Source organism: Triticum dicoccoides, chromosome 3A (genome assembly GCF_002162155.2).
Source record: "Triticum dicoccoides isolate Atlit2015 ecotype Zavitan chromosome 3A, WEW_v2.0, whole genome shotgun sequence".
Taxonomy (NCBI): domain Eukaryota; kingdom Viridiplantae; phylum Streptophyta; class Magnoliopsida; order Poales; family Poaceae; genus Triticum; species Triticum dicoccoides.
Genome location: NC_041384.1, coordinates 10,812,229 through 10,825,255, shown reverse-complemented (window position 1 = coordinate 10,825,255; position 13,027 = coordinate 10,812,229). Strand labels below are relative to the sequence as shown.

Below are 13,027 nucleotides of genomic sequence, written 5' to 3'. Positions count from 1 at the left end.
GGGGCGGCGGCGACGTGACAGGGGCGGCGACGCGGGATCGGGCCGGGGGCGGCGACGGAGACGAGGGCGGCGAGGGGGACGGGAGCGGCGACAGCAACGTCGCACGACAGGGGCGGCGACGGGGACGGTGCGGGACGGGGGCGGCGATGGCGTCGATCGATCGGGGCAGGCGGTGCTTCGATGGGGAAACAGAGGGAGAATGAAATTTTTTCAAATGCTGCTTATATAGAAGGAACCTTTAGTACCGGTTGGAGCCACCAACCGGTACTAAAGGTCTGTCTTGGCCAGGTGAAGCGGCGGGAACCGCACCCCTTTAGTACCGGGTGACGGCACCAACCGGTACTAAAGGCTCCCTCCTTTAGTACCGGTTGGAGCCACGACCCGGTAGTACAGGAGGTGCGCTAGCGCAGGTGCAGTGCGGTAAGTTTAGTCCCACCTCGCTAGCCGAGGGGCGTCCGCACTGGTTTATAAGCCCCAGTACGGCAGCTTCCTCGAGCTCCTCTCCAAAGCAGGCCTACTGGGCCTATCTGTTCTCTGCTGCCCTGTGGGCCTACTGGGCCTTTGCGGGCCTGCATCCTGGCCCAATAATACGTTGGGTTTCTAGTCGTATGCAGGCCGCTCTGGCCCAGTAGGCGGGCTTTTTTATTTTCTTATTATTTTGCTTTATTTTTTTGAGTTGTTTTTTGCTGTATTTAGAGTTTCTTTGTGAATATTTTTGCTTTAAGTACAAAAAATTACTAACTTTCTTTTAGTGCCGATAGTTTTCAAATTTGAATAGTTTAAATTTTGAATTATTTGAAATTTGTGTGAATCACTAGTTTGTGAATAACGTAACTTTGAAAATAGATTTTTCAGTGATTCTCTTTTCTTATGTATAATATTAGTGTGTTTTATCATTATATTCAATTTGGTAATGCTTAGGTTATTTAAAAAGTGAAATGCCTTTGTAACAGATGAGTTTTCGTCCGAAACCCTGATACTTCGAAAGAGATTGTCCATTTTGTACACGAAGTGCATCCAGTTTTTGCGGTAACCCTTTCTACTTTTTTGCACATGCTATGTGGGTGAAATTATGATACTATGCCAACTTTCAACCTTTTCTGAGTTCATTTGAAGTGCATTTCAATTTCAGTGTCATTTAGCTGGAAAAAAATCAGTAAATGCATGAAAGCATTTGTTTGCATATCAAATTTATTCGTGTTTGCAATGTCAAAACACATAACTACCCTAACTATTACACAGATTCCCTCTGGGTGTGAAACACAGAAGAAAGTGATGATAGTGAAGCCGATCACATCCCAGATTTTTGGGTGTGAAACTTTTTTTCGCGTGTGTCCCTTTGCGCCATAGCCATGGAAAATTTTAATCATTTAACGGGATGCTCGGATCAATATTCACTGTGAATGGAGCAATTTCATCAAACTTTTTATAATCTTCTGACATGTCTATCTTTTTATCCACTCCCACGATGTTTCTCTTCCCAGAAAGAACTATGTGGTGCTTTGGCTCATCGTATGATGCATTCGCTTCCTTATCTTTTCTTTTTCTTGGCTTGATAGACATGTCCTTCACATAGAAAACATGTGCCACATCATTGGCTAGGACGAATGGTTCGTCTGCATATGCAAGATTGTTGAGATCCACTATTGTCATTCCGTATTGCGGGTCTTTTGTTACCCCGCCTCGTGTCATATTAACCCATTTGCACCGAAACAAAGGGACCTTCAAACCACGTCCATAGTCAAGTTCCCATATGTCCTCTATGTAACCATAATATGTTTCCTTTCCCGCCTTGGTTGTTGCATCAAAGCGGACACCACTATTTTGGTTGGTGCTCTTCTTATCTTGGGCGATCGTGTAAAATATATTACCATTTATCTCGTACCCTTTGAAAGTCATTATATTAAAAGATGGTAAATGGGACAGCGAGTACAGGTCATCTTCAATAGAGGCGTCATGCATGGTACGTGTCTGCAACCAGCCGGCAAAACTCCTGGTCTGTTCACATGTAATCCAATCATCAGACCGCTCCGGGTGTTTGGAGCGTAGAAAATTCTTGTGTTCGTCCATATACGGAGCCACCAAGGCAGAATTCTGTAGAACTGTGTAGTGTGCTTCAGTGAGAGAATGTCCGTCCATACATATTATTTGATTCCCTTCTAACGTGCATTTTCCATCCAGTCTGCCCTTATGTTGCGATTTAGGAACACCAATGGGTTTAATGTCAGGAATAAAGTCAATACAAAACTCAATGACCTCCTCATTTTCATGGCCCTTGGAGATGCTTCCTTCTGTCCTAGCACGGTTATGAACATACTTCTTTAATACTCCCATGAACCTCTCAAAGGGAAACATATTGTATAGAAATACATGACCCAAAACGTTAATCTCTTCGCATAGGTGAATTAGGACGTGCGTCATGATGTTGAAGAAGGATGGTGGGAACACCAACTCGAAACTGATAAGACATTACACCAAATCATTCTCTAACCCTGGTATGATTTCTGGATCGATTACCTTCTGAGAGATTGCATTGAGGAATGTACATAGCTTCACAATGGCTAATCGAACGTTATCAGGTCGAAGCCCCATCAATGCAACCGGAAGCAGTTGCGTCATAATCACGTGGCAGTCATGAGACTTTAGGTTCTGGAATTTTTTTCTGCCATGTTTATTATTCCTTTTATATTCGACGAGAAGCAAGACGGTACCCTAATACTGAGCAGGCATTAAAGAAGATTTCCTTCTCTTCTTTGGTAAGAGCGTAGCTGGCATGACCCTGATGTATGCCATCTTTTCCGTGCATACGTTGCTGGTCCGCCCATGCCTCAGGTGTATCTTTTATCTTCCCATACATGCCCAAGAAGCCAAGTAGGGTCACGCAAAGATTCTTCGTCACGTGCATCACGTCGATTGCGGAGCGGGCGGACCTCTAGGTCTTTCTAATAGGGCAGGTCCCAGAATATAGATTTCTTCTTCCACATGGGTGCGCGTCCGTCAGCGTCATTCGGAACAGGTTGTTCGCCAGGACCCTTTTCAAACACTACCTTCAAATTCTTGACTATATCATGTACATCAGCACCAGTACGGTGGCGAGGCCTCGTCCGATGATCCGCCTCACCTTTGAAATGGTTGCCTTTCTTTCTTACGACATACCTGCTCGGAAGAAATCGACGATGTTCCAGGTACACATTCTTCCTACAATTATCCAAATATATACTGTCGGTATCATCCAAACAGTGCATGCATGTGCGGTATCCCTTATTTGTCTGTCCCGAAAGGTTACTAAGAGCAGGCCAATCATTGATGGTCACGAACAGCAACGCCTTTAGGTCAAATTCTTCCCCCATGTGCTCATCCCATGCACGTACACCTGTTCCATTCCACAGCTATAAGAGTTCTTCAACTAATGGCCTTAGGTACACATCAATATCGTTGCCGGGTTGCTTAGTGCCTTAGATGAGCACTGGCATCATAATGAACTTCCGCTTCATGCACAACCAAGGAGGAAGGTTATACAAACATAGAGTCACATGCCAGGTGCTATGGTTGCTGCTCTGCTCCCCAAAAGGATTAATGCCATCTGCGCTTAGACCAAACCATATGTTCCTTGCGTCACCTGCAAACTCCTTCCCGTAGTTTCTCTCGATTTTTCTCCACTGCGACCCGTCAGCGGGTACTCTCAACTTTGTCTTTCTTACGGTATTCTCTGTGCCATCGTATCGCCTTGGCATGCTCTTTGTTTTGGAACAAACGTTTCAACCGTGGTATTATAGAAGCATACCACATCACCTTGGCAGGAATCTTCTTCCTGGGATGCTCGCCCTCGACATAACCAGGGTCATCGCGGCTGATCTTATAGCGCAATGCACCGCATACCGGACAAGCGTTCAAATCCTCGTACTGATCACCACGGTAGAGGATGCAGTCATTAGGGCATGCATGTGTCTTCTGCACCTCTAACCCTAGAGGGAAGACAGCCTTCTTTGCTTCGTACGTACTCTCGGGCAATTCGTTGTCCTTTGGAAGCATATTCTTTATCAATACCAGCAACTTCCCATATCCCTTGTCAGATACACCATTCTCTGCCTTCCATTGCAGCAATTCCAGTGTGGTGCCCAACTTTTTCTTGTCAGCTTCGCAATTCAGGTACAACAATTTCTTGTGATCCTCTAACATGCGCTGCAACTTCTTCTTCTCCAAATTACTTGCGCAGTTTCTCTTTGCATCGGCAATGGCCTGACCTAGATCATCAGCGGGCTCATCTGATGCCTCTTCTTCAGCTTCTTCCCGCATTGCCGGCTCAGCTTCTTCCCCCATTGTTGTATCATCGTATTCAGGGAACCCATCATGGCCAGGATAGCTGTCGTCGTCCTCTTCTTCTTCATTGTCTTCCATCATAACCCCTCTTTCTCCGTGCTTGGTCCAAACATTATAGTGGGGCATGAAACCGGACTTAAACAGGTGGACGTGAATGGTTCTTGACTTAGAGTAATTGTTATCATTCTTACAGCCAGCACATGGACAAGGCATAAAACCATTCGTCCGCTTGTTTGCCTCAGCCGCAAGCAGAAAAGTTTGCATGCCATTAATGAACTCGGGAGAGCATCGGTCATCGCACATCCATTGTCGGCTTATCTTCATTACACAACACCGAAAAGACCAAATTAATACAAGTTCATACATAAAGTTCATACATAAAGTTTATACAACACTTAAATGCAATAAGCAAATAACTCTCTAGCTAAAGAATTTAAATACAACAACAAATGCGATCAAGATCGCAACTAAGGTAACAATTAATCCAACAGCATAATGATACCAAGCCTCACTATGAATGGCATATTTTCTAATCTTTCTAATCTTCAAGTGCATTTTCTCCATCTTAATCTTGTGATCATCGACGACATCGGCAACAGGCAACTCCAATTCCATATTCTCTCCCTCAATTCTTTTCAATTTTTTCTTCAAATCCTTGTTTTCTCTTTCAACTAAATTTAATCTCTCGACAATAGGGTCGGTTGGAATTTCCGGTTCAACTACCTCCTACATACAAATATCTATGTCAACTTGATGGACATAATTTGTCATAAACACGAAATGCAACAAATAGTTTTAAAAGAGAATATACCACATCTGAATCATAACCCGGACGAGGGCCGACGGGGACGGATATCAAAACGATGACACTATGTATAACAAACAACGTACGGGTAAGATAATTATACGAGTAACTATATATCCAAATCACACAAACATCAATTTTTTATATAAAATATTCCTGAACAAGAGGCTCACCACAAGGTGGTGCCGGCGACGGGACGTTGCGGGCGATCGACGGTGGTTACGACGGAGATTTAGAAGGCACTAAGTAAACCACACCTACATATGCAAACTAAGTGTTATTTTTGACCTCAAATTGCATATAAATCAAATACTAGCACCTATATATAGTTCCTCTCAAATTACTAAACTCACAAATCAATCACTATATAAAGCATTGCAAGAGCTAATCTAGCAATGAGAGATGAAATGACAAAGTTGCTAACCTTTGTGATCATTTGAATGGATGGGGGCCTTCAAATCTTGACAAATTTTGGGCAAAGTGTGTGATGAGCTTGAGAGGAAGAGGGGAAGAACAGAGAGGAGAGGGGAAAGGGGAAGAACAGAGCGAGCTCGTGGCCGAAGGGTTTATGTAGAAGAACCTTTAGCACCGGTCCGTGCCACAAAGTAGTACTAAAGGTGCTGGAGGGGCCCCAGACTGACAACATCCTGCCACCACTCACTTTAGTACCGGTTTGTGGCACAAACCGATACTAATGAGAGCGGCCGGCTAGCCGTTGGAACCGGCACTAATGCACACATTAGTGTCGGCTCAAAATTAAACCGGGACTAATGTGCTTCACATTTGATCCATTTTCTACTAGTGTAAACAGGCATCATCACAAGTGACGACACACATGTCGATGTGAGCGGTTGGCTGAAGAAATACCCTACACATCTTGGACTGCGGTCTTGAAGATCACGACTGGCAGCAGCGCCGAGAAACTCCAGAACCGTTAACCATCTTCCACCACCAAATCTCCTTGTGGATCATCCCTTGGACAAGACCGGCGCTGCAGCGTCGTCCAACTCCAAGACACAAACTTCCAGCTCCATGACGACAATGGAGACGTAGGCGACGCAACGCGGGCGAAGCCGAAGAAACAAGAGCAAGATCTCCTCTGTTGTCTTGAGGAACCCGCTTGAACATAAATCCATGGCTCCTCCGTCGAGGCGGTGGCCCGAAAAACTTGTTTTAGAGTGATGACGTCGGCACCGACCGAGCACAGATGGAAGGAACCGGGCTCCCCCACATTCGCACTGCAACCACCACGAGGAGCGGAGGGAATGGGAGCCGACAACCTCATCGGCTAGAGAAAGCAGGAGCCGAGAAGGTGTGGTGGCACCCCGGACTCCCGGCACACCCTTATCAGCCTGTCCAGTCACTCTGAGATTCGAGCTGGGGTCTCTCCAGGATCAGATCATTTGCAGCACCCTGCAGCTTTGTCAGCCCATTTGCCTCACAGCGGTAGCAGAGTAGTTTGGCGCATAGCAGGGATATAGGACTGAGCAGTAGATGCCTGTCTATGACTAGCCTACCCCCCATATATATGACACCACGGTCACTGTTCTTGATGGGAAGAAAGGAAAGGAGAGAGAGAGAGAGCATCCACATTTCTTGTCCCGGGATTTTGGTGTTTTTCACTTTCACTTTTGAGAGAGAGGCCATGAGAGTGAGAGGGGAGGAGAGAGAGGACGCTGTTGTGTGTGAGAGATAAGTGCCATGAAAGAAAGGACCAGAGAGGGGTGAAAGAAAAGAAGGGAGAGAAGTGGTGTGTGTCAGAGAAAAAAAGGACCAGAGAGGGGTAATGCGAGAGAGGGAGAAGGAAAACCAAACAACATTGCAGTCCGTGCCATAGATCGCCGGGTCCTAAAAGGCCGGTATCAAGCAGGAACTACTTTGCCCGCGGAATCACCTCTCCTGGGTAGTTGAGAAAGAAGCGGTAGGCGGTTGGCAGCGATCTCTTCTCAAACCTCCTTCAGGAGGTTTTCTTGTTGCTGAGTTGTCATGGCGGGTGGCCTCGTTGGTCGGCGGCATCCAATAACTGTTGTAGACCAAAAACCACCGAAGAAGATGATGGTCCGCTCGGCCTCTGCTCCATCGAGTCCAGCCATCAACAAAAAACTGCGCGTCTCTACCTCGCCCAAAAGTCCAGGTCTAACCTCCTGGCCGCATTGAATCCTCAACAGACAGGCCACACGGGTACGAAATTCTCGCAAGGGTGTTGCTATTCCAGGGCGTGGTATTCCATGTTGTAGGCTTAGTTGGCGTGTCCAGTGGTCAGCCCTATATGTCATGTACGCAGAATATGGTAGACAAAAGTGTGTAGTGACCGTTTTAGAAGAACAGGGCTCCAGCGCCGGTTCCATTTCATAGAAACAGAACCAACATAGTCAAATGCATGGTTCGCCAGGGGTAGGCCGACATGCCTCCCTGTCAACACAAACTATAACAGGTCCAAAGACAAAAGGATAAAAATTACAGGAAGTTTAACTTCTTCCATAGCAAAATAGATACACGTGAATTCTCAGCAGCTACACAAGTTATCAAGCTTTGGGGACAACCGGGAGCACGGATCCAGCTTCAATCAGCTATAACGAGGACGCCTTGACCAGCTGCGCCAAGCTTGCACTGGTCTTTTCCCTTTTTTTTAGCATTTTTGTCGCCTTCCAAAAGGCTCACCACCTTGGTGTAAGTAGTCGTATTGGATCCCCACTTCTCAGCTGGGATCTGGCCTGGTTAGTAGAGACGGGCTTCCCGCAAGGGACCATAATGAACCGGTCATCCTGTCTACTCGGTCTCTTGCAGCCCCGGAGCATAAAATCACCTACAGGGAAGATGCTATTTTAATGCTTCTCAAGATCTTTTAAAATAGAGGTCATTACATACTTTCCATAGTGACCATAACATCAGAGGGTGCAAAAGATTTTTTGCTTGGCATTTCTCATTGCTAATTTACCATTTAGCAATGGAATCATTAGTGACAACCTGGTCAGTACCAGTCACTCTACCTATGTTATTACACATTTCAGTAACAACAGAACACTAAAAAATAGGTGGATGTAGTTCTTTGCTTCACCACAAAAAAGACATGACAATTCATCAACTGCATGTCTCTTAGCAAAATTTTCCATGGTTAGCACCTTTTACTAGCTAATAGCCAGAAAATGATACGGGTTATGTGGGGGCACAGTTAGCTGCCATGTTGTAGGGACATGCATAGGTGTTATCACTCTAAAATTAACAATGTCATGATTATACCTACCAAAGTAATTGTCAGTGGATTCCAGGTGTTGCAGTGGCAGATTTGATCGACTACGTAATAGCCGTACCAAGTTGGCCCATCAATCGACCAACAGCCAGCTAAGCAGGGAAAAACTCCGCCCGTGAATCAATGGGGCGGAGCCGAGCATCCCAGCGCCGACAAATCATGTCAAAAGGCGGACACGCTCGGCCGCCACAGCCTCGTTCGCGATTAATCAGTATGTCTATGTCAACTCTCTTCCATGTCCAAGTTGTTAATATATTATAGAAGCTTAATTTTATGTATGCATGTATATATATTTGTTCTTCCTTTCTATTATGCTTCCAAACGTCGAATTCAATTTGTTATAGAGGCAATTTTACTTTTTTCCCACGGATCTAAAATTTGCATGTTTAACTTTCAACTAAATTCCTATATAGAGTTTAATCTAATACTCTTATAGATTTTTGTCTGTTGTTCTTCCATATGTTGAATCGCAAATAGTTTTTCCCACAATTTCTTTTTGTTAATAGTTTGATGCGCCACCTTTTCTTGAGTAACTTTGCTTGCTGTATTTATCACTTAGACACAGAGGAATACAAGCAAAGGTCAGTGGCTCTACTAGTCAAGAGTGACAACCAATCAAAGACCGATTGATGCCTTAGCTAAATCATCCACTTAATAAGTAGATTCATGCTAAAAGTAGCCCGTTAAAAATTAGTATCTCCTTGATAAGTACCCCATATGATCCAGCCGAGCCATGATGATTGCTAATAGTTTTCCCCGTAAAAGGAAATAAAAAAAATCTACTATATTTTTTTTAGAAAATCGCTAATAGTTTGGTGTGCCACCTATGCTAGACACATAGCACAAATAAGTACACGCGGAACGTTTTGGAGGTACAAGGAGAGGAGGCCCAAGCCTGCGCAAATGGAGCAAAAGTACATCGGTAAAAATATATATAAGTAGTGTGAGAGGTTCAAATCATAAGGGCATATGGCCCGGGCCAAACTATAATCATTTATATTATGGTCTTTTTATCTCCCTCATTGAGACACACTATTTTAACTAAAAAAAGTGAAGCTGATGTTGGGAGAGATGAGGGAAAGTGACAATATGTTTTGTGAGTTTGATTTTCACATAAACTGTTTGCACTTGTGCAACACAGGCGGCATCAATTATCTCCCCAGATATTTGTTGGTGTCTACCAGGGTGATGCTCTGTCATGGATGCTAAAGTCTCTATACATTATGATTTTCTCAATGTGGATGCTAAAATCCATCACAATGACTTACTTGAATCTACAATTCCTCCACATAAGAATAATTTTGTAGTAAGCGATCTGGATGAATACAGGTCATGGATGTGGTCGGTGTCTGCATACCCTACTTTGGTTAATTCATTTGCCTTTCAGTAGAGTGATCAATAATATCCGTTTTCTGGATATATCAGAGGAATACTATTCATGCCTTCCCGATGCTATTCGGTGGGCTCTAAACTGTACATTGGTCAAAAATTTCAGTACAATGTGTCGTAAGGTAGTGTGCAGTGCTGCTGATTTCACTCCTCATCTCAAGGATTGTATTGTCTTTTTCTTTGTTGTACGGTCTAATGATCCTTTGATGTTCCAAGTGTGTAAGCTTTCTTTATGCCCATATCCTTCCAACACTTCCTGGGTTTAGTTTAGATTATCGCACTAATATTTCTTCCGGAGAATGCTCGATCTACAAGTTAAGTTAATATTTGGTTCTTCCCAAACATTTTGTTCCAAGCTCAGTTCTCAGTATGAGCTTGCTTTCTTTTGTCCCTTCCTTTTGTCATGACGATATACATCTGCATTCTTGTGGGAAGTCGTCGTTGTTCGTGTAGCCTTTCCTAAATGAAATTTCACTCGCTTACTGCCTATCTGGTTCAATCCATACGGGGATATCTTTGCTTCATGCTATTTACTATTCTATTCGCTCTGTCTTAGTTCAATATTGCTACTTCTTCGGGTACCTTTTCACGACGCCATAAGATGCATTCTTAACTGCGATTTTTGCCATTTTAGTGAGATATTTAAAGTGATTTTAACTCATGACTGTGAGTAAGTTTCTTCAATTCCAACCCTGGGCGTTGGATGTAACCATATACTTTATGTTGTGTTTTCCTATTGTACGATTTCATCGTACTGATTTCTCTTTTGGTCATGTACCCATTAGTATCTTACATGTTGCACGTTGGGCAGACTATGGTTGGGAAATGAACTCGACAAACACTTGGAACTCGTTGAAATCCCATATTCTAGTAGTGCTAGATGTATATACTCACATAAAGTATATACCTATCCAGATATCATTTAAATTCATTGACTTATAGGAGTATTTCAAAATCCCATGCCCAAAATTCAGGGTACGCACGTACCCTAAAATCTTTAATGGTTTTCTTGAAATTTATGTACTTCATTCGAATAGTTACATTCAGGTATATATACCTAGAAACTAAAAAACTGGCTTTAAATTCATGAATTTAAAATCTTGGAGCCAGGCTCCTAGGTCTGATCATCTCCATTAAATTTGTGTTTCAGGCAAGCTTGAGGAATCAGATGGAGCATTATTATGCCTAATAGCAGCAACCTGCACACTGTCCACCAGCAGCGTCGGCAATTTCCAGGTTTTCTCATTAAGTGATGATGGTCTTACCAACAAAAAATGCTATGAGTTGGTAACTGGCACAATGGAGGTTGCTATTTGCTACCCTTATATATTTCTGAAATTGCACGAGTTCTTGCCTAATCTGCTTCCGACGCCGGCTACACCGGCGCCATTGAAGTCGTGGTTCGCATGCCGTCCTAACGTCCGGATTTTCGGAGACACGGCCGTTCTTGTGATTATATCTTATCTGCTATTACTGGGCATCAACTTGAGCTTCGCCTGGCTCGCCATCTTTCCCGTCATGGCCATTGTTTTCATACGAGCGTTGTACATGAAACTTAATCGCTGTAGAGTAACACAAGGATCTTCTAACGTTGATGAGAAATCCGTCAAGACACCTGTTGAGCTTCAGATTATGGTGGTGGCGACGTTCGGGGCGCTCTTGGTGATGGATCAACTCGACGACGATGCAGCTGTGGGGTTCTCCATCTCCCAATTCCTCCTGTTCCTGAGCTCCATGGTGGCGGCACTTACGCGAATGATGATGAAGCTGCCCGCTGACCCTTTTCCGGGCAGCGCACCGGCGTCAGAGTTGCTCCACAAGACCTTGCTTATCCTCCTGCTGGTGACGGTGCACACGGTCGCCGTGGAATGGCTGGGCAAGGACGTGGTTCTGTTTTGCATGCCAGAGGTAGTCCCGGTGCTCCTCTGGTGCAGCCTTCACCTTGACCGCCCACGCCACAGCCCGCTCATCAGCGTCGACAAGATGAAGCCATACATGAAAGGGATCATTGCCCTGTGTGCACTGGTGGCAGCTCCTCTTTTCGCATACCTGGTGAACTCCATGGATGTTTCTGGGCTCTCCGGGTGCACGAGGATAATGGTGTCATGTGGCGTCTCAGGGGTTCTGACCTACTACCTTGTGTTCATGCTACGCCACTGGCCGTGTCCGGGGCAGAAGCAAGGTGGCAGCAGCAAGGACGATGTGCCTTCCTCCGGCATGCTCAAGTTTTGGGCAGAGGCTTTACTCATGGCGGCCACATTTCTGCTGCTGCTAAGGTATCTGGTTTCTGTCCGGCTTGGTCTGCAACAATCACTGGTTGGTACACTCTGTCGAAATGTGCAACGGCTATAATAGTACATTAGTATTTGCTTGCTTGTTCGGTGTTTGGTTGGAGATAGCTAACCGGGCATGCCGCCTGGTACTAGTATTTGCTTATTGTGCATATGTTGTAGTACTATGTGTTGTTAGGCCTCAGCTGCCATGCCTGTGGTTGTAGAGATTTTCAAGCATTGCTCAGGAGTCAGGACGAAATGCCATTGGAAATTAGAAGCAGCATTGGCTATGTTGTGTTTATTTTCATTGATTGTTGCACTTATATAATTATTGTACATAAATCTTTAAGGGCTGCATTTTACGGTAATGTAAACAGCAGGTGCCCAAATTTGTACCTTTTTACATGGAGCATGGTAGTACTACTACTAGCTAGTACCTAATCTATCGTACCATGTTGAGAGAGAGAGAGAGAGAGTGCTTTTCCAAAACTAAGCGCTCTAGCTGTGTTCTTTCTTGAATTTGCAAGGCAGTCTTGCCCCTTTACGCCAGTCTGGATGAGCGCATCCAAATGTGAGATATTGCACAATATGGAAAATTGAGCGGTTCACATATGTATTGGCTGATATGGAGCCGCTCATTGCGGTTTGAAGATTAGTGCAACACTGTGCAGTTTAAAAAGCGAAGCATTTTGTTTCGGGAAATACCTAGCTATATAGGACCTGCAAACAAGGTACACGGATCCCGCCAATGTCAGCTTTCGGTCAGATGATACAGGGGTCTTGCATGCATGAGCTGCTTATTCTATCCCTTCTCTCTCACAGATTAATTCCTTTTGACCGTTGTAACTTAAAGTCATTCATATATTTTAAACCAAATTTCTGATTTTAAAACTTTTTATATATTTGAAGTCATGTCGCAAAAACCTTTGAAACAAGACTGATTTTGGATACATTGTAAATGAGTTTAAAATTCATGAAACACTTTTCACA

At 44.3% G+C, this 13,027-nt stretch overlaps 1 protein-coding gene across 1 annotated transcript in view; it reads left to right on the top strand.

Moving 5' to 3' along the window:
* Positions 1-12,303, top strand: part of LOC119271694 — a 35,805-nt gene extending 23,502 nt beyond the window's left edge. The window contains exons 3-4 of the mRNA XM_037553421.1: positions 10,802-10,811; positions 10,915-12,303. Of these exons, the coding sequence (XP_037409318.1) occupies positions 10,802-10,811; positions 10,915-12,116 (1,212 nt within the window). The 3' untranslated portion in view covers positions 12,117-12,303. The remainder of the gene's footprint in view (positions 1-10,801; positions 10,812-10,914) is intronic.
* Positions 12,304-13,027: the final 724 nt, after the last annotated feature.